This window comes from Cloeon dipterum, chromosome 1 (assembly GCF_949628265.1).
Source record: "Cloeon dipterum chromosome 1, ieCloDipt1.1, whole genome shotgun sequence".
Lineage (NCBI taxonomy): Eukaryota > Metazoa > Arthropoda > Insecta > Ephemeroptera > Baetidae > Cloeon > Cloeon dipterum.
Window position 1 is genome coordinate 22331109 of NC_088786.1, and position 22549 is coordinate 22353657.

The 22549-nt window shown below is 40.0% G+C and overlaps 2 protein-coding genes across 2 annotated transcripts; both read right to left on the minus strand.

Moving 5' to 3' along the window:
- Nucleotides 1-29: 29 nt before the first annotated feature.
- Vmat (Vesicular monoamine transporter) lies at nucleotides 30-12360 on the minus strand. The gene is made up of 12 exons (XM_065486248.1): nucleotides 12051-12360; nucleotides 4988-5127; nucleotides 3400-3534; nucleotides 3097-3253; nucleotides 2970-3028; nucleotides 2736-2819; nucleotides 2501-2683; nucleotides 2342-2443; nucleotides 2058-2284; nucleotides 1490-1673; nucleotides 1290-1423; nucleotides 30-1234 (listed from the first exon to the last, which is right to left on the minus strand). The coding sequence occupies exons 2-12, from the start codon at nucleotides 5118-5120 to the stop codon at nucleotides 1166-1168; spliced, it is 1467 nt and encodes a 488-aa protein (XP_065342320.1). The 5' UTR covers nucleotides 5121-5127; nucleotides 12051-12360; the 3' UTR covers nucleotides 30-1165.
- A 3412-nt stretch (nucleotides 12361-15772) lies between these two features.
- On the minus strand, nucleotides 15773-18425 carry LOC135948032 (uncharacterized). The gene is made up of 11 exons (XM_065497085.1): nucleotides 18270-18425; nucleotides 18061-18211; nucleotides 17875-17995; nucleotides 17599-17809; nucleotides 17322-17539; nucleotides 17054-17261; nucleotides 16808-16995; nucleotides 16556-16751; nucleotides 16271-16498; nucleotides 16009-16215; nucleotides 15773-15955 (listed from the first exon to the last, which is right to left on the minus strand). The coding sequence occupies exons 1-11, from the start codon at nucleotides 18355-18357 to the stop codon at nucleotides 15786-15788; spliced, it is 1986 nt and encodes a 661-aa protein (XP_065353157.1). The 5' UTR covers nucleotides 18358-18425; the 3' UTR covers nucleotides 15773-15785.
- Nucleotides 18426-22549: the final 4124 nt, after the last annotated feature.

The following is a 22549-nucleotide window of genomic DNA, read 5'->3' on the forward strand; positions in this document are numbered from 1 at the left end:
GGGTTTGAATGAGTTATACTCGGCTCGACTACATTCAACAGCGACTTTATTCGGTTTTTTGGCTTTAACACCCCGTGTATCAAACATCTGGTTACTTGATAATTGGCACTCAATACATCTTTAACCTGAATTATTTATTATACACACTCAGTATCCACATTGTTTCTGTTGATTGGTTATTCTGCATAGACAAGAATTAGTTTTGACTTGATTATTTTGCCTTTGCGGGCCAATAGTGGCCACAGCTCCCGAATAAGGGTGTAGATTAATTGTTGTCGGACCCTTTTAACCAGCTTTGCCTTTGGAATACACTTATTTTTTCAGCCGCCGTAGGCTTTCTTTCGTCAACATCAAATACTCCATCTTGTGTAAATAACTCGTCAATACTTTGGATCTACAATAGACACAGAAGTGTGTAAGTTGATGTTTCTCAGCATTTTCGTTCAGCTCTGAAGTATATCTCTAACATAAATAGTTTGGAGTTAGATTAATATCTGATCCACTGAAACATCGAGTGCACATCAAACATGTAACATCAACTGGTGTATATTTTGTGTGTATATCGAATATTTTTGTGGGAGGCATTTTTATAGACGTACATTAGCCATGGTAATATTCCACAAGAGTCTTTCCATTATGATATTTGATTTTAAATGCTGTTTTAAGTTAATTTGAATGGAAGAGCTTTCAGTCTCAATTTGAGAAAATGTTCAGCCAAGAGATTTTTTGCCAAGATGGGACTGTGCCAATATTCACCCTCAGGCGAGTTCCGCGCAGCCATTCGAGAAACTACAGAGGGATAGTCCACTGTTTTGTATTTGAAATTTTGTTTTCGCTATGCTGCTTCCATAGATCGTTATTATTTGTCATATCCAGCAAAATGATATAATTAGAGCGTGTTTTCTTCTTCATCGCCTTCGATGTTTCAAGCTTTAACATAGGCCTAGAAAGTAATATTTTTCATTGCCGTAAATCTTATTTGTCTTCGCTAAACTCGTTCAATTTTAATGTGATTGTTCTCAAATTCTTGTCTCGTTCTTAAAGAAGGTCAAAAAATATTGACATCTCAAATGAACATGTTCTTTGGTTATTAATAAGGTCGTAGCAGAGATTGGTCAGATATATCTCGGCCACAAGCTCATTCCTACTTATTGTTCTGTGTCATTTATTCGTCTTCTTCCTCGTTCTGGTATGTAACATACCTCACTGATGATTTATCTCCTGTGACCAGGGACTGAAAAGAGATAAAATCATAATGTCATTTAACGAACATAAAAAATACAACTCACAGCTTTTTCCTCTCGACTTGGTGGGCTCTTAAGGATGAAGAGAAGGGGAGCGTAAAGGAAGGTGAGGCAAGCAATTCCAAAAAGCATCCATTCGAATCCAATCGAGTTGACTAGAGTGCCGCTCAAAGCAGGACCTGTTGGCACCCGGGAACGTTATTATTTTGTTGCCACTAAACGAATAATTTTAGCGCGAGACATACCCACTGCGAATCCCAGACAGAAAGCGACATCACCGATGGCGTAAACAGAACCGTAAACCGCGGTGTGGCGAATGTCCACCAAGTAACCCAACTCTGGCATCATGGAGCTGTCAACCATGCCAATGGCAAAGCCGAGCCCGGCGTTCGGAATGATCAGATGTTTCATGTTTGTTGCCAAGGGAATCTATAAATATTCAAATTTTATTTTTAAATTAAGTGCTACAAAATTCATCATAATTTTCTATGTTGTTGGTATATGCTGTAGAAATCAGTAGCATTTATAAAAATGTAATAATTTTTCATGTTCTTATGGTGTATAGCGAGCAATTTATTTTTCCGTATTTCCGAAAAGGAAGTTTCTGTAGATATATGGAAAAACAAACAGCTATAGCTCTTCAACGAGGGAGCTAACATTTAATTTTAACTGAGATTTTTTTAAATTTAGAAAATGCATCAGATAAAATCTTTAAAATAAATATGCGATTCTGGTTTCTTAGACTTGACTGCGTTTGAGGATTATTCATGAATCGAAATTAATAATTTTACAAGATCTTTAACTATTAGTTACCATCATGAGACAGAGGCCGATAACGATGAGTCCAATCATTGACGCCAACCAGCGTCCCATCCTGTGTCCCAGAGGTCCGAAAATATTGGTTCCTATCAGGTAGGAAATGCTCGCAGGCAGGAAAGTAACGCCCTGCTGCCACCTGTCAGCTCCCATTGTGTCCATCATCCAAATTGGAAGAGAGGGCTCAAGCATAGCGATTCCCATGTTGGCAAAAGTGATGGCTCCTTTTTTCAAGACAAATTTCAGCATGAGTTATATGTTAAATATGGTGCGGGTCCAACCTGCAGCGACAATGATGTACGGATCACTGATCAGGGCTTTCATTGAGGGTGGCTCAGCTTCCTGTCTTACCACTTTTGGCTGCAGGACTAACAGTTGCAGCACTGCACAGTTCAGGATTTTAAGAATCGTGTTGTAAAATCAAAAAGTTCAAAACTCACTTCCGTCTCCGAGCGCAAGAGCTGATAATATCAAGAAAGGGGCCGTTTTTCCAACAAACTCATACATGACTCCTCCAAAAGGTGGTCCGATTAACACTCCCAGAGCCAAACCACCAAGGGCGATTCCCATTGCATTTCCTCTTTCCTTGTCCTCGGGATAACGTTCTGCCAGCATTCCCATTCCTGAATTTTTCATTGCAATAAAAGTTATTGGTTTTAATTTTAATTTTCAAACCTGATACACTGGAGCACGATGATCCAATTCCTTGTAGAGCTCGGGCGATAAATAAAACGGTGTAGCTTCGTCCGAAAGCAAAAACTGAAAGCAATAGTCGGATCGTGTTGCTTTTATTTGAATTTCAACTCGGTAGGAAAAAGAATAGACTCAAACACGAAAGCGAGAGCTTAGAGAAAATCTTGAAAGAACAGAACTTTGAAATCGAGTCAATTGGAGGTCAATAATACTCACTGATTGTGGAGAGAAACATGATAACAAAGCCGGTGAACATAGGTAGGCTGTATCCGATCCTGAACAACAAGACGTTTCGTAATAACCGATCTCCACTTGGAGCAGGTGAGTAATTATCCGTACTTACTTGTGAGTCAAAGGGCCGACGATAGGGTTGGCAAGGAGCTGCACAAAAGCCTTTGAAGCAAACATAACTCCGACAGCCACGGTTTCCTCTATCAAGTCCTTGTGCCGCTGCAATTTCTTTTCCTCTGCCGGCGAGATGGTGGTGGTGGCGTTCAAGCCTGGAACACGCGACGAGCCTGACTGAGACACATGGGACAGGCCTCTCGCACACGGAAATTAAGCCCGTGAAATGTGGTCTCATTAGACGAGTCTCGACTGCCCGGACCGAAGTATGGAAACCACAAAATGAAAATAAGATCCTTACCTCGCAGCCAGTTAGTGTCGTCAAGGTCAGTCACAGGCGCCGCCGGGGTGGTCACGGCGAACGGGGTGGCGGTGGTCGTCATGCGGCTCTCGTTTGGGTGCCGGATCTCGTATAGAAACTCCGGTATGATCGGCACTGCAAAAAGGTCAGCAATACTAATTAAGGGATGATCTGAGATCTTTTTTTAATATATAAATGCTATCTGAGAGGGCTCGTTTCGTTGCATTGACAGAAAAGACTCGTGTGATATATCATGTACTGGCCTGCATTTAATGTGATCTTGATTTATCATATTATTTTTCTTCAACAAGGAAATAATTCCTTGCTGATTTATAATCGAACAAAATCCGATAGAAATACAAGAGTTGATATTTTGAGCTGAGATATATATTAAATGGTTTTATCAAAAATTTTATTATCTCATATTTACAAAAATCAACTCTAACCGATTTTGAGTGAGTTAAATTTACGCAGAATCAGTTGAAACATACATTGATGGATCAGTGAGAGGTAATTTTCGGCTCATATGCAATATTCTATATCCGGATGAAGTGCTGTTAGATGCATTGTTTTTTTTAATTATTTTATGCGTATTAACAAACAAAGCATAAATAAATCTGAATTTCTGGTTAAAACAGTTTAGCAATTATTCAGCAAATTGATTTTCCTCAAGCGGGAGTTTATTTATGGTTGTTTGCAGCTCCCACAGCAATTTGTAAAAGTATGAATCCTCATAAATACAAATTGATCGCCTAGAGGGCAATATTGAAAAATATTTGCAAGTAAAATTAGCAACAGCTCGCAATAAATAAGTGAATTTTTTCGCGACACCCGTTTATACCGCTGGAAAAATCGCGATTTTTTGCTAGCGCACGAAAACCAATATCCACAGCACTCCTGGTTCCTGATAGCATACAGAACGCAACCTGCTTCACAGCAGTGGTGTGCATGATGCATACTTTATTGATCCTGCATGCAAGCATAACAATTAAAACATTTCTACTCGATTTGAAATGAGGTTTTCACAAAACAGAAAAAAGATTCTACTCAATAGGGATTATTGCTGAACAAAAAGTAGAATTAGCGGATTAATCAAAAAGCGATCGGACAGAAAAAAGATTTAATGAATAATTTATCAGTATCAATCACGTGCGCACTCGCTCATTTGATGATAATGCATATCAGCAAGCTCTCAGCCGGCCGACGTATTTTTCACGAGTAAAAAATCAACGATAAGCTTAAAAGCCTCTGGGTGTTAACTTCAGCACGGTAATGTTTTATTCAATGCTTAAGTCTGCCATCAACCTTCGGGGCCGGCTATAGGGGTAGAAATATACGAGTGTGCTGCCTGCCCGCCAGCCATTTCCGATATTGACCAGAGCACAAAAAGACAGAGCGTTTGACCGAGGAGAGGGGTCGCTGCAGCAGATTTTTCCGAGGCGGAAAAGTCGTAGCTCGTCGCCTTGGGCAAATTCAACAAGTGGAATGACGCCGAGGAAAATGCAAGACTAAGTGTCTTTACATATGCTCTGTGACGACTTTCCTATTCAAGCTGAGCCAATATTTGAACTCGTCCCAACAGACGTACCGACGGTGGTGAGGAGCATGTTGTCCAAAAGGAGGGCGATCGCCACGATTGCCAGAACCAAGCGTCTCGACTCGCGCCATTCCTGCAGGTGCGCCGCGAAACGCGGCCCACCTATCAGCTCCATGATGCCCATTGGCCTCCTGAAAAAGAAAACGCAATTTTTCATTAGTTTAATAAGTTCTCTACGGAGGTTAAAGGAAAAAAGCAAAGTTTAACATGTAGAATAAAAACAAATTATTCTTCAACACTATTTAACAATTGTGAAACAAATATTTCGCACTTGTCCATAGTGGATAGCAGCTGTTTCAGCCCACTTGATACGCTGCAGCCCTCATTCATAAACACGGAAATTTTATTTCTAAATTTTTAATGTACAGAAGAAACAAAATTTCTTGCTTCCATTTAAGAGCGAATTTAGGGTTTATGGACATTTCAAAAAAGAGGTGGTTCTCGGAGAAGATTTCACAGAATTCATCCTTAGTATATCACTTTTAGCAGCTTAATCCGATTGAAGTCATTTGCAAATATATATTTTTTTCATTTTTTTTTAAATTAACACAATAGTTAAGCTCTTTGAAAAAATTGGTGCAGGTAATTCATAAAAAAATATAAAAGCAGCTATCAATATTTGGTTTGGCTTGTTTGGTTTCAGAAACTTAACATCTCTTATACTTTCACACTTAAACCATCCCTCTTTGATTTAAATTGTTGTAAGAATTTTTCAGTTGAAATTAAAATTGATATAATTTAAAATGAGACCCTAAACCGAAAATGTTATAAACTTTTACGACTCTTTAAAAAAACAAATTTCTCCTTTAAATCATTTTATTGGTCCACGAGAGAAAGCCTATAAAAGCCACCATATTCTCAACACATTCATTTTAAGTGCACAGATCTATCCACCGACGCAGTCACTTTATTATTCATGGCCTCAATATTTTTGCGCCTGGTTTTTCGGCAGAAAACATTAGCAGAGGCACTGGCTGGTCATAAATCTGCGACGAAACAGGTGGTCATAAAACCGATTCAGCCAGCACCCTGCATGAACAAATCCCTCGGGCTCAAAACTGACAAAGAGCTATTTTACGGCTGGCAGGGCCTAAAGCAGCCCGAGCGCCTTCCTCTCATGCAGAAATTTGATGTTTGCGTTCATACGCCATTTGAGCTCGCAGCCTTCTCGTGTCATATGTAATAGTAATAATAATTTTTACTGCACGCCGCCTTTTATACGCGCTGTACACTGCAAGACGAATATAAGAGACGTCACTTTTGTGTGGTGCGGAAAAATCAATGCACACGGATGAAAGTGGCTTTTCACGCGCTGCAATATAAAAGAGTTTGGGTGACCGTACGGCACGTACATATTTTGTGTCGCTTTATCGGAATTCGCTTTCCACTCACTTCGGCTGCAGGTCCATCAGCGGTAGCCACACGCCGATTTCATCAGAATAAAGCGCGTCCGACCGAACACAGCGATCTTTTTTTTCGAGCAGCGAAAATACGAGAGCCACCACCGCACTTGTGGAATTTTCGCTTGTGGTTTTGGGGAAACTGTTGCCTTGGGAAAACAAACACAGCGTTTTGCTTGAGCATATTAAATTTCCCAGACACAGCAATGCTGGTGGCAGGGAGGAGCTTACAGATGATTTTTCATCGAAAATTCGGAAAGTAACTCCGCAGTTAACTTTGCAAAAGAGAACATGTGTTTGAAACTTTATCACAAGACGACGACGGCAGCCAAACTTCTGCACGAACAGCCCGTCAAGTTCTTTTCAAGCCTCCCCTATCTTATTTAACATATATGTGCTCTTCCATAGCCATTAGCTGCGAGCACGGACTGGTCTAATTTAGAAGTTCGAATTCCAAATTACGCAGTCTCGATTTTGGCCCTTCATTTGGTGTTTAGCTGGCTTGGTAAGAAATTGTGCCATTTTGTGCAAATGGAAAGCCAAAAAAAGGCAAATAAAAATAGAAGTGATTAAGTTTTTTTGTAATTTTGGTTCTCTCTATTTTACGCACTTAAAAAAAAGTGTCTTGCTTCAATTTCAATTAGATAGTGTCAAAACCATCTTTTAAAGAAGCTATCTAGAAAACTTATTTTAATCTGATTCTAATTACATGCGTTTTCCGTGTTTTCAAAGAAACGATTTTTAACAATTTTTTAAATTTGCTACCTGCAACCTGGATATAGTTAAGTGAATTCTAAACACGTATTAGTTCTATTATGACAAAAATCGCGAAATATTATTTAAGTTGCAATGTGAGTGAAACTGAAATTATGTCTGGCTAATATATTGGTTAATTAAAATACAGGTTGTTGTAAACTTTTTTGTGCACTTCTTTCCTCATGTTAAATTTTATTGTCTTCTAGTGACAATAAGAGTGATATACTTGAGCATATTTTTAATGAAAAATTTATCAATTGTCTTTCGTAACGTCAATAATTGTTCATTTAATTTGTCCTACGTGTATGCAGATGTTGAACAAAAATCGCTTGTGCGTAGAAGTTAAACTCTCAGCTGCTTTGCGATGAGTTCCTTGCTTTTAATTAATTTCCGCAAGCACTGACGGGAGTGGATCGAGAAGTCAGAGCTTTTAATTTCACTAAGCACTCGATTCCTCGGCAAATAAACACCGGCGCCAAGGGCCAAAGGGAGAGAATGCAAGCAAAACGCGGCGTGAGGGTTGCCTTCTTTGGTCCTGATGATTGTGTGTGCCATGCATGAGGGGGCATAACTCGAGTCTGCCTGCTCCACTGGTGGTGGAAAGTGAGGAGCGGACGAACGGGCGATGGGAAATCGTTAAATTCAATCAGTCACTTAGAAATCCTGGCCTTCTTGGAGAGAACAAAAATCGGCGCCATCGTGAATGGACGATTTCCCGTCGTCTTTCTCCTCCGCTCTGCGCGGAGAGGAAGTGAGGTACTTTTACTCACTTTTCGCACGATATATAATCGCGCACTCCCTTCTTAAAATCAATTTCCTTTGTTCCTGCCGGTTACATTTGCGGCGTGAAATATTAAAAAGGCCCGGTCGCGAATTTTCCGCGACGTCACTTGCGCTTTTTCACGCCGATATTAATTGAGAACGCCAGATGAGCGGAGCATCGCGCTTTTGCGGTGTTTGCGTTTAATTATTCCACGCGCGCGTGCAATTAATGCTCGATTTTTCGCGTAATTTGACTGTTTGCCCTCCAGATTATTAGTTGGCCCGCTCGCTGCGTGTTTGCTCTTGAATCATCAACTGGGCAAACACAATCTGCGCACCCCTAAATAGCTCGGCCGACTCACTCTCAACAACCTCAGCCTTTTTCAGCGTGCAAGAGGGCCGAAATTTATGATACTGTGTAATCCACCAAATTTCTGGTAAAAAGGCTACTTTTTGTAAAAAAAATTAGCCGTGGTAAGTTTATCAGAGAAATATTGGAAAGTGCTTGCCAGTTCAATCAGCCAAAGGTCGTTTGAATTTGCGTCTGTTCTGCTGTCAAGAATTGGTAAAAATCCTCACTCCTTCATTTTGAGATCAATGTTAACAGAAAGCACTCTCATTCCTCATTCAATTTGCAAAAATAACCGACATATTACATTCATCTCGTTCTTCTGAATGCATGCACACAAAGCGTGTATATTTCATTTTACCTGGCGTAGCACGCGCCACGAATTTACAGCCGAAGTATTAGAGCCGGTGGATTGATTTCCCAAGAGGCGACCTGTGCAGCGATTTCAATTCTCTGATCACTTGCCGCTCTCCGTTCACTCCGGCTGGGAAATTTTGAGCAATTGTTCTCCTGTCCTCGTGTGTCTTTGCTTTACCTCCCTCACTTGAGAATGCAAAGCTTCTACTCCCATGGTCTTAGTAGAGAATGAAACATTTCTCGTTATTGCACAGTTAATAAATTATGTCTTACGATTTGTTCAATAGATTCAATGGTATCAGCATCCTCTTTTGTATTTTATTTTATCCAAATATATTTATCAAAGTCGATTCTATACTTTCAAAATTCAATTCTGTCCTAGCGTTAATGATTTGTTTCTTCATGAACACTCATCATCATTATTCATATTTTTTTATTTATTTAGAGTAAAAATATTATCCTTACGTATTGATGCGTAAAATTTTTTTGAGAAATGTCGTAAAAATAAAAATTCGGTATATTTATACATGTTAATAATAAAATGATTATTTATTTGATGAGTGAAAAACATGCAATTTGCGTTGGAAATTGGTTTTCAGTATCGAATGTTTGTGGCAAAGGATGTATAAATTCCAGTAAAAATATAACAGTGAAAATAAATCCTCGTATGAAAGTTTTTGTTTTTTAACTAGCTGTTTCTAGATTCACTCTAAACTTGTGAAGCACGTCTAAATCTAGCTTGTCTTGAAAGTCAAGGCAGTGCATTGCTTCAAAGTCCCTTGTATATGTGAGAGAGACTCTGTCATGATGAGTAAGACCGTGACACAAAATCGGCTTTTGCGCAATAAAGCAAAATCTCATTGTCAAACGTTGGCGTACGAAGCAAAAAAGCCTCGCTTTCCAGTGGAAAAATGATCAAAGCAGAGGATATTCACGACCGCTCGCGAGCAATTAGGATAATTTGCCTACCAGCAGCGAGGTAGACAAATAAAACCGATTCAAAGAAACACGGCGAGCTTTCTGCTGGACAAAGCACGCGAAACCACAAGAAGTGCATATCGCCAAGGCGCACCCTTCACCGCGGCAGAATGGCAAAATGACGCTCTCGAAACGAAACGGGCTCTCTTTTGACTCAAAATCCCCGTTGAATTGGACCGTAATTAGCAAGTCGTGTCGCGTTTTCAGCCGCCAGTCGATATTCCGTCGGCAGTCGGGGATGCGAAATATTAAAAAGCGGAACGGCTGGCGCGTACGAAGCCACCCTCGCTCTGTTGCGCCCTCGACCGGGCTTGAAATTGAATTTGCTCGTCGAATTGGAGCTTAAAGTTTAATAGCACGGGCGACACACCGGCAGCCGTTGATTGAAAGTGCGGCAAGCGCTGCCGTTCTCGTCATTTTTTGCGTACACCGCACCCCCGCAGAAACCTTAGCCCGGCGCTTGACACCGCGTGATGTTTTTCCAATAACTGTCTGCCGAGCGAAACGCGGTCAATCTTCTTTCCTGGCGCTTCTCTCTCTCTCTCTCTCTCTCTCTCTCTCTCTCTCTCTCTCTCTCACACACACACACCTCTTTACGCTCCACATTCCCGCGCTTTCTCGCTGGGGCGATGTTTGAAATATGACCCTATCAGGAAATATGGTATACGGTGCAAGTTTTTCCTCCAGGGGCACGACGGTGACAAGGGGTGCGCCTTGCACAATAAATTGTCCGTCTGCTTTCGTGAGAAATTATATTGCAAAGTCATTGAAATTTTTCTACTAGTGCGGCAACAATTTGCACAAAAGAGTTGAAACTTTTTGTTTAATATAGTCTAAAGGTTCTATCTATTTTGTGCTTTTTATAACTAAAAAAAACTCTTTTATCATCTCATATATTTAAAAAATCTAATCATTTCATTTTTAATGAAAGTAGTGAAATATCACGAGTCGCTCTTGATGATACACTTGTTCATTACTCTGCGTATCATTTCAAATGTAGGGTGTTTTAATGTGAAGAGGGAAATGGACATATTTCCTATGTACGTTATCTCGGTGCTATTCATCTCATTCGTTCGCACCATGTACCATAGCAGCGAGTTTGTTTTCGCACACGCAAGAGGCGGGGTTATGATTTTAATCATGAGTCAAGAAAGTAAAGATGAGAGGCAGGGAACGCTGTGATTTGGACGAAATACGTACATATAAATGTAAATATGTATGTACAGGGGTGCTGTATATTTTAAATGAAAACATGCCTTCTCTCCACGCCGCCAGTGCTTTTGAGCGAAGCCTGTCTTCGAATCTCACGTCTACCTCTCATGCTCTCCCTGTTCAAAAGCTGTATTGTTGCTTTTGAAGACTTGCTTGTTCGCGAGGCGAAAATAAGTTGATTCACTTTATTTGCTTTGAAAGAGCGAGCACTAAAAGGGACGATGACTCGCTCGCGCGCGAGCAACAGGAGTGTGCGAATGCTTTTTGTCAGAGAGAAAAAAATCGCAGTTTTGGCTGCTATAGTGTCGATGTTCAACCGTTTCCAATTTTATTAATTAGCAAACAAAGAGCTGATTCATTGAAAAATTGAAGTGGATCCAGGATATGAAGGGGAAAATAGTTTTGAAACGTGAATAATAGTTCTGAATTTTCAATTTGGTTTAAAAAAGCTTCATTCATTTTTAAAGCCAAGTTGTTGCGGAGTTTTGCTTTATGGAATAATGCATCATTCCGCAAGCCAATGTGGGGTTTAAGTAACTCAGCTTAAACTGACGTGTGGTGAGATTTTCCTTGGGCTTCCGCTCTCATCTCGCCGGCCGCCACGACCGCCACGCATGAAATATTCAACGCACAATAGACTGCTGGATGAATGAAACAGATTAATCTCTGTCTGTCAGATGCTGTGTGTTTTACGGTGCGGGGGTTGCTGCAGTATGTGGGTTAGTAATGGATGGCGATAATAAATGCCCCCATATGCTTTGCCGCGTGCCCTCCGGAAATAGTGCGATTTTTCTTTTCGTGAATTTTATATCTTTTCTACTTCAGTGGTGAATTTTTCCTCACTTTCATCAATTCGGTAGCTGTGACATTTTGTAAATCTTAAGGAAATTTTATTTTAGTAAAAATGATAGTTTATAAAAAACTCTCTTTAGGAATAAATGAAATGTAATCTAGGAAAATATCTTTAGGTAACGCCTCTAATACTGTCTGAAATGGGGCAAAGAGTTATAAAAAAACATATATCTCGTTAATGATATATGTCAAATTAACTTAAATATCCTTTGACAGCAATTGCTTCCCATAAAATTAAATCTAGATCTTTCTGCAGTCACAGAAATTAATGATAAATCAAATATTTTTTATTTTGATAGAAAATTGTAATTAATTTCAAACAACTGTGCAAAAATATTTTCTTCAATGTCCCTTTGAAGTTTAAGTGAAGTTTTGAATTTGGACTGACCGTGTGGCTCCGGGCTGGCCGGGGGCTTCGGGTGTCGTCCTACTCCATGGTTTGGGTGGTCAACGGCGGCAGCAGAGCCGCGAGTGCCGCCGTCGTGTGGCCGCTTCGGACTGTGGCGCCGCAGCCGGAGCACCCCTCGACGTACCCCATGGCGTGCTACCCTTCCGAGCGCACAGGTGACTGCTCGCCGCTTATTGGCTGTCGAGGGGCAACCCTTGCTCCATTGGTCCGCCTGCAGGATGCCGAGTTTTAATTTTGGCAGGGTCTGATGCTCTTGTCGCCCCGTGTGCCCGTCGTCATTTTGCCTCGACCAAGCCAGTGGGCATGCGCCCACCCCCGCACGAGGGGCGCGACAAGCACCCCTAACCCGCTCTCACGCTGCTCGCGATTGATTGCGTCAGAGGGTGCTCCTTCGCAGCAGCCCGCGAAAACGTCCTCTCGCTAATCCAAAGAGTGCTGACTAAAAGCCGGCTAATACAAATTTGGAGGTGTAATAATCAAATTGTTTGCCTCTGTCAAAAAAGTTTTACATTTTTTGTAGAGGCAAGATGCTGTTTCTAATTCCATAAAGCCCTATTTTATCGTATTATTTATTTGATGCTCTGGCAACCATATGTAGAATCATCTGAATTTTGACTCCTTGAATGTTAATTTTTTTGCTGAGAGAGCCATCAGGGAATATTTTAATGAATTCAAGAAATTAAAATATCCAAATTTTGTCTTATTTCAAACTATTTTTTCCTAAAAAATTTATGATCATAAGAGCTGGATTGAAGCCCAAAATAATTTTGATTTTTAACATAAGTATTCAATAAATTTTAAAATATTTTTTAACAGATAAAACGCTTGTAAACAATTTCACTCAGACACTGCAGTTTTATTTTGAAAAAATGAACTGCTTATCAGATATTACCATAGAAACAGAAAAAACTCGTATTGACGGTAATTTTTGAGGGGGTAATAAATTAGGGGTTCATGAGTGAGGGTGTGTAAAACCTTTTTTTTAGATTATTTCAAACATTCAAGGCCAGCTACTGTGCAATTAGTACTGGACAAAATTCATCAATTCTAAAACGGCGAGGGGTGGATCTGGGATGGAAAGGGGCGAGGGTTACCACCCTGAAACCTCTATTGCTTGATTGATTTTTAGACCTAATTAAAATTAATTGAATTCGTACTCGGCAGTTGTCCAACACACTCTTTCACTTTTTGTTGAAGTGTGTTGTAATTTCACATTAATTAGAGCAACCACAGAGGAAAGATTCTGAGCAGGATGGAAAAAAACCCTCGACCCTCTTTCCTTATACTGCATGCTGTTGAAAGACAGAGCTACGCAAGAGACTTGCTTTAAAGACGGGATTGATGTCAGCCGGGGGTAGAAAGATAAAACGCTAGGCCCGAAGGCTCTCCCCGAGCCGAGAAGCTAAAATATACAGACCAAACAAGAGAAACCACTCTCGGTATCAAATTAACCGTGCGAAGGAGTGAGCAAAATGATGACTCCTACGCATGAAAATCGGCTTGGGCGGCAGCGCATGAGGAAGAACCCGCGCTGCTGCATCAGACAACACCAATTTCCACTGTTATTTTTCACACACCGACCGAAATTGGCGAAACCTGTCTCTTTTTGCAAGCATGCATGCTGCTCTTCTCACGCCCGCAGGAAATTTCAGAAGCAGTGTAATTTTTAACATGGCAAGAGTTGCATTCTGCTGATTAAAAAATTTTAATCGATACCAAGTCTTCGCCGTATTATTTTTCGTCTGACGCTTTAGGCAAAACAAGACCGGATCATTAGCAGCACAGCCGTTAACTAAATCAAGTCAATTAATCTTCTCTGACGCCTCTTTTTATTGAGTCGAACTTTCAAAGAAATTTAATTCAAAGAAGGTTTTCAAGATATATATCTGTGCAGCATTCCACTCCTGCAGAACTGACTATTTTATTTAAATACGTAGTAGTTTGCTTTCATTCTACTTTACCCTAGGAGCTGATATTCATATATATTTTTTTAAACTCTTTTACGTTTTTATTTGCGAGAGCGAAAAATGTAATTTGAACAAATTTTGTTGGCGTATTAAAATATCTTTTATCTTTCCCGATACAGTGTTGAATTGTTAGAACCTGTTAACATCAAACATTTTTGCTCAATTTATAATTAAACGCCATAGATACGTAACTTAAAAAACGTCCGATTTTAAAAAGATAATATATATAACACTATTTAAATGTCAAAACTAAGAAAGTGAATATTATAATTCCTATTTGAAGAACTGAGTAAATTTGTTCTCAGTCGTCGCTCAGTAATGGATTCAATTAGCATAAAATCAGCCATTTCTCGTATACTTTTTTATCGAGGGTAAATCGTCGCTCTGCAGGCTCCACGCCAGATGTTGCTCAGTTGACTAAATTGGGGCGTGACACTTTGAAGCTGCTTTTTCCCTGTTCGCGCTTGGATCGCTCGGTGGCACTCGAAATAATAATTTTCGCCAGCTCGCTCGCTTGGCGCTATATCGAGCGTCGCTTTATGCTTGGGCGTGTGATACGCCAAGGTGTTAATTCAATTTCGCTGGCGCCCTTCTCCATCCATAATGTAGACTTGTCGCGCGGGTAAATTAATTTTCAACTCCTGATACTGATGTGTATATCACGAGACCCAGCGAGAGAGAGTGTGTGTATGTGTGTGAGAGAGAGAGAGAGAGGCGCAGATTGGCGTGCGTGCCAGCCAGTTAATCATCCACCCCTGCTCGATCGTTCAGCCGCTCGTTTTTCCAGCACTCGTGCCCCGGAGAGTGTGAGTCAGGGTGTTGTTCACGCAGCGAAAATCACCCCGTCACCAGATTATTGTTTGCTTGTGAGCAGTTGTATCGCTGCAGGGGATTTGGCGGCTGCTTCAAAGCCGGCTCAGATCTTCGCACCACGCACGCACAAAGCCAGCCACCCGAAGCTCATGGTTTCATTTCCTCCGCGCCAAAACCAAAATCGCGTTTCATCTTAGTCTTCGCTGCAGGTGCTTTTCCTATCAGCAGAAAAGTTTAAATTCGGTGCTGCTGGCTAAGAACGTTCAGATAGTGCAAAGTTTGAGAAAGATTTAAATCCACATGTTTCGATATGTTCAGCTAAAATTATTTAAAAACTTCGTCTAGAATATTAAGTTTGAATTCGCAAATAATTGCATGATTTCGTAATTATTTATCTTCCTCACCTTGAAAAAAGCAGGTGTGTTGATTAAATTTCATTTAAAAAAATCTTAAAATGCCTAGCCTGCATCTATTTTGCTTTAGACAAATGCCGTGCGATGGTTCCCATCTTTTTTTTCTGCAGCGCACGCCAAGACAAAACGTAACGACTTTTCTTCACAAAGTGCGCAAATTGGCGGAATCGCAAAAGTGTCACGCGCTGCTGCACAATGTAAAACTCAACAGGTCTGACTCTCTGCGCACTGCAACAGGTTCATTTTGGAGTTATACACACTCGTCGCTAACTCTGCACGTCAGCAGAAAAGAGACGCAGTAAAAAGCGTGTATAAAAAGATGGCTTTGATGTTACCAGAAAGGCGAGGAGGACCGTTTCTTGAATAATGGCCATGAGTTTTTTTTTTAAATTATTGACTGAGCTCATCATGATATTTATTGATTTTTAATTTTTCTTGAGTTGAATGATACATTCAAACATTTTAATAATATATTATATTTTTTCGATTTAAATAAAACTACTTCACGTGATACAATTTATCTAAAAATCACGGCAAGCGTTTTTATTTCCATTTATCGGAGGTTTAAAGTTTCCACAAGTAGGAAAGCCTTCAGGAACTTCTGGCAAATCATCCCTAGTTCCGACCTTTAGAATTGCGGACATTCCAGCTTCAGAGTGCGGCAATACGTGGCAGTGAACCAACCAGTAGCCTAAATTAAAATAATTATTTCAGATAATTCATTTTTAAAGCTGGTGCTTATACCTGGATTATCCGCCCTGAATCGCAACTGAACAAATCCTTTGCTTGGAACCATGATGGTATCCTTCATCGCAGGAACTTTAGAAGTTGATGCGGATTTGAGAAACTTTCCTTCGGCCTTTTCTGTGTCACTTCCTACCTTCATGACAAGAAATGAATGGCCGTGAAGATGAATGGGATGAGATTCGTCCTCTGCAGGATCATTCGCATCTTTTGAACATTATGTCCATAAATTAAAAATTAACATTTTCGATTGATTTCTCACAGCTGTCAGAAATTGTCATTTCGACGACTTTTCCCAAAGGCACAGAATAAATATTAATGCAGTGTCTGTAGTCCTGAACTTCATGCCCGTTCGCCCTATTCCAGCAGCATTTTTCGCTTCCTGAACGGCACAGGTCTCTCAACACATTTGGCTGGCTAAGTGGCGGTGCTGGTGGCATCATGAGGCTAACGTTGTTCATGTGGCTTCCTGCCAAATCCTCGTCCTCCACTAAGAGAATGAGAATATTGATTATAATAACATTATTTAATTTGCTGCATTTTATACCAAAGAATTTGAAGGGTCGTCCTGTTCCAAAGACATCAGCAGACTCAAAGGTTTGCATATCAAACACCAAATTCAGACGCTGCACATTATTTTCCAGTAAAATTGCTCGAATTTCTGGTGTTGGCTCGCTCAGTGCAAGTTGGTCAACGCAAATGTGACCGGAACCCTTGCAATCAGCGTTCATCACGTTCAATACCTTAAACGAAATCAAATTTCAAATTTGAGCTTGAAATATTAAATAAAAGACCCTACCCTTCCCTCCAGCAAAGGTGATTGAGGGTACTTGTCATTAGAAGCGTAGGCGTTACGATCAGCATTTTTGTAGCGCAAAATTCCGTTGTGCAGGATATTTTGGCCTTCGCAAGGCCCTAGAGCGATTACGTTCATCCAATAAATACGTTCAGCAGCATTTGCGTGCAACACAAGATCGTATCTTTCACCTGCAGACAAATACTGCGTTAAGATGGAGTTTCGCATATAATTAGTATTTTTTATTACCAGGCATGATAACAATTGAATCAACTTGCACCGGCTCAATATCATGGCTGTCCGCTGCGATCACCTGCAGGCTGTGTCCTTCAATCGTTAATCGCAAGGGACACACGAGACAACCAGCATTGATCAGTCGGAAGCGATATTTTTTTCCAGCCTCAACTTCAAACTCGGCCAAGGGAATGTCCCTCAGAAGAGTGTGGTTTGAAGGATCCTGAATTATAAAGTGGTGTTAAAATATTTCGATTACTATATATGCCCTGCGTTTTCTTACAAGTCGACCCCCTCTGCCGTTGATCAGCAAGGAGTCAGGGATTTCTGCGCTCTTTGTGAGCAATTTAGTCCCAGGCATGTACTCCGCAAAAAACTGAGCCTTCCAATCCTGGAGCACCACGACATGATCGGACAGGTCAAAGTCGTAAAGGTGTCTGCTTCGGTCAGTGGCACCTCTAACAATTAACGGGCCGACAATACCGTCCATTTTCTGAAAACCTGAGATCAATTTAGATTCGTTAATTTAACAGAAATCTATTAAGGTATAAATTTTTTGCCTTCGTGTGAATGCCAGAAGTAAGTGCCAGGATGATCAGGCTTGAATGTGTAGCGGAAAGAGCTGTGATGGCCCACTGGACATTGCGTTAGGAAGGGCACGCCATCCATATACTGGGTGCCGCGCTGACGCAGCCCGTGCCAGTGGATGGTGAGCCCGGTGCCGGACATGTAGTTCTCAACATCTACCACAATCGTGTCCCCTTCACAAACCTAGCGATTTAGAAAAATTTCAGTATTTTACTTAGTTAATTATTTTTAATATAAATTTTTATTACTTCAATAGATGGTCCCGGGATCTTGCGATTGACACTCAAAACACCCCTAGCAAAGCCATCAGCAACCACACACTCCGGCTCAAAGCACTCTGTTTTGTTACTGGGGCAGTCACCGCATTTGCTAAAATAAAAATCATATTTTTAATAAAATACGTGTATTATTTAATATTTTCCATTTCAACTCACGGTCCCATTGCAGAGTAGTACTCAGCGGTAAATTTAAAGTGGCAAATTAGTGCTTCCTGTTTTCCGCCGCAATCCCTGTTGCAAAGCTCGCCTTTGACGACTTTAGCGTCGCTTGCACTTGAGTCGCACCTTTGATCGTAGTGGAGAAAATCTGCCCGTGTTTTCCGTGAGTTAAATTAGTTCATCGAACTGATAATAAACACACAAACCTCCGTTTTCGTTAGTTGACAAATCATCTTCGGCAGCGCAGAAAAGCACAATGCAGAAAATCAGCAGTGCTGGTCTCAGGATGCCCATCTTCCAACCAAATGTTGACAAACTTCAATGCCAAGAAATTGTTCGACGCTAAATATTAAGCTAGCAAAGTATGCTTGGCAACGAGTGGGGGCAATCACGTGCCATATATGGAGGATGACTTAAGAATTTGAATTGCAGTGGACGTGATGTAATGGAAAACACAAGCCAATCAGTTTTGTCAACATTACCTTGACTTTGCTATATTTTGTTCTGAAGCATTTATCAGCATACTAATATTTTTCTGCCAATAAACGATGCGGTTTTAAATAAAATTTGGGATTTGATCCTCGTTGTAGTTACATTCATGTTTACTCTCAAAATATTAATTTTACGAGTTTTGGTGATCACATCACCCTAATTCGTGAGAGCAAGAAGAAATTATATTTGAATCGTGAAACCAACCACAATAATGTCATACTGATAAATCAATAAATGGAAAATATCATTTATTGGAATTGTTGCCTCGGTGTTTCTCAAATCAGCGCATAATACTGCCTATGACTGAATCGAATTCTCAATAAATGATTTTTTTACTCGATTTAATTCAATTCAGCCGGTTTGCCTGTATTAGTAATAAACCAAAATTGGGGATTCTCCCAAGTTCATTCCAGTGGTACAGTATGAGGAAAAGAGAAAATAAGTTAATTCTATTGGCATATGGTATCTTTTGGCCTTTGATGTTGCTGTCAGAACATTTGACCTATGACATTTATTTATCGCTGATGGACGATAGGGGAAAAATTTTGATGACACTTTTCAAGGGCACAGTTGAAGAAGGTCACGAATCAGCTTTTAATCCATTTCAGTAAAACCAGAGAGACGTGAGTTCATTACCGAAGCACGGATTCATTTAAAACGATTCGAGGCAGGTCTTTTTTACTTCAACCAGCGAAGGGCTGGAGCTGGGAAAAAATTGAGCAAGTGAACAGAGAAATGCTTTTAGATGGCTGACTCGCCGCCCCCGCCGACCTACATATTATATAATGACAGCGGCGAGAGAGCGTGTACGGGAGAGAGAGACCCATAGGAGGCGTCGATTAGAGTGGAATTCGAGGCTCGCCTCAATAAAAGCACCACTTTTATTCATTCAGCTGCGGCTGGCGAACGCCGAGGAATGCGTACTGCAGAAATATGCGGTAATGAAGTCGTCTCATCATCGCACCCAGTCTGCCTTCCCTCTTTTTCCACCATCTCTGTGTGTGGGTGTGTGCGTGCTGAGATGCATCGCCTTTGTTTTCTCCTTCTCTCTGAGCCATTTCCTCCACCTCTGAAGGCCTGAAGGGTGCGAAGTGGGCCTCTTCTTGCTTCAACTCACTCAACTGACTGAGAACAGTGAGAACAAAGCAAAGGCACTGAAATCCGAATCGCTCCTGCTCTGCCATGGCTTCAGCCATAAAATCTGACACTTTTAATGTTATAATGCGACCATTTAAACATGATATTCCCCGGCTACAGCTCAATATTTTCTCTCCATTTACGCAAGGTGTTGTATTTCTGGGCGAATACTTATTCCTTTTTATGCTTTATGAGCGACAGTAAATAAAATCCCGATGATCTTTAAACCCAAAATATAACCTGATCAGAACAAAAACCGAACAAACACTACAAGGCGTTTGTTTTGAGTTTTCTTTAAGACGAGGTTTTCCAGATTGATATCTTTCTTGCCATAGTGTTTTTGCGGGATATATATAGGCATAGGCTTGAGGCTTGAAACTAGTGATGAGGACTATGAAATTTAAACATTTACATTTTTTCCGAAAATAAAAAAGTTGCCTCAAAATAAATTAGGTAACTAGAATTTTGAAGCTTTTGTAAATCTTATTTTGGGCGTATATGAAATTAATTTTGAGGCTATATATGCATTAAATGTTGAGTTTAGTGGCTGAGTTTCTACAAAAAATGATAAAACTTGAATCTGCATTTTTGTTAATTTTGAAAAGATTTTGGGTGTAAAAGACAATATTTTGCTCTAGCTATATAAGCATATAAATAAATTTAAGGTTTTAAGATTTAAAATTTCATTATTTGTGATTATTTGACCCCTCTTTAACAATTAAAAGTTAATCAAAATTTCTCACAGACTGATTTGGTATTTAAAAGAAAAAATACAATTAAAAATAAATTAGTTTTGAAATGGTTTAAAAATAGGCAGCTCAAAACTGATTGTGAGTGCAAATATTTAATTAAGAAATTTTATTTAGACTTGTGGAATTGAGTCAGAAATTAGCTGTTCAAGATTTGGTAGATCGGACTTGAATTTAATGACACGCCCGCAATGCTCGACCAAAACTGGAAGTCAATAACGCTCTGTAATAACAGGCACATTTATACGCGATACCCTTGTCACGGGTTCCATTATGTACGGTAAAAAAAATAGAAACTACCACGAACTATGAACCAACAATAGACTGTGTTTGTAAACTCTACGATAAGAGAGCAAGCTTTTATTATTTCCTGAATTGTGAAATGAGATATTAGACTGACTGTAGCAAGTAAATGATACATAGTTGTACACTTTTCAGTGTTTAATAAATGAATAATCATTCAAATGAGGAAGTAAAGTTTTTATTTTGACGGGAGAAAATACATTTTGCTACAAAAGAAAAATATGGTGCATTGATTAATTGTTTCAATTCCAGTTTGTTGAATTTTTCGATCAAGAATATTAACTATTAATGATTGGATTACTCTTTCAACTGGAAAATAAAAGTAGTGTGCTTGAAACAGTATGTACTTGGACATAGGAATGTATAAAGGATTATTGAAAAATTTACCTTTCGTAAAAATTTCTGTCTCAAATTAAATAAAAATCTAATTTCTCTTTTCTGCGGAAATGATTTCTTGCTAACGAAATGTATTTTCTAATTAAAACACCTGTTCAATTAGATGGTGTAAGTGAATTCATGACATTTGCTCGTTCAGTCTGGCAGACACGTAATTTGGGAATGCTCAGTCCATCGGCGCCTTTTACAACCGTAATTAACAAACAATCGGCGGCGGCGGCGGCGAACGATCCGTTTAATATTGCCGACTGACATATTGTCACGGCTCGTTTGACGTCAGCGGGCATGCTCGCGCTTTTCCAAAGGGCCGCAATTGCGAGAGCTGTATTTTGCCGGCTTTTCAGAGCAGAAAGCTGCGCGGTGGTGTCAGCCACAGATGTGGGCGCCCATAGCCACTTGTGCGAGAGGTCCTCGAGAAGTAATTGGAGGGCGCGGGTGGGTGGCCGCGCGCGCAAATAAATGGCAGCACTAGCTGCGCCGATGGTTCGCACACTGCCGTCGCCGCCGACGCCTCAAGTGTCCTTGCTGCTAATAGAAAACATACCCCTGCAGCCGAAACTGCCGCAATCAAACCCCCGAGATTCTGCCGAAAGGAACGACTGGTGATTCCAGCACTGGAAAAAAGTGTTTTTGCCACCATTGCTTTGTTTAGAAAGTGTTTTTACTTAATTAATTTTGCTTTTTCGTTCGAAACATAAAAAGTTTGAATTATTATTACAAATAAATTTAAGTGTATTCAAATTAAATATGTTAATTTAGTCTATAAATGTATTATGATTAATTTTTGCTTGCTATGGAGACTTAATTTTTCTATATATTTATCATTTTAAATTAAATTGCGACTTTTTAATTTACGTAGATGTATTAGCTTATGTTTTAAAGTGAGGATTTACACATGTACAGTATAAGTCAGTGGTCTACAAAAATTGTTATTCAAACATCACAATTACAGAAATTAGGCGTTTTTTGTAGGACTACAGCGAAAAACGTAACAAAACTAATTATTTAAACCATGGCAAAATTTACATATCACAAACATTTAACATATCACCTATATTTTACAACATTTTAGATTCAAATGTAATCGTAGAAACTGGGAATTCGGACACAAATCAATCACGCAGAGAGGGAATTCGATTTGGTGCGTGGTTTGGAACGAAAATTAATGCACGCTTGCGAAGAGGAATCAGTCTGTGCTCGCCGTCCACATTTCTCATTGAACTGTCAAATTGTCATCACGAATCACCCGTTACTAAACCGATCGCGAGTTCCATAACCAGCTATTATTGGAATTCCTCGTCACCAAGGCATTGCATTTTAAACGACGTACATTCACCATATTCTCGACTATTCAGGGATCACGTCCGGCGAAAAAGGTGAAAACCTGCTTGCGGTGAGTCGATGCAGAT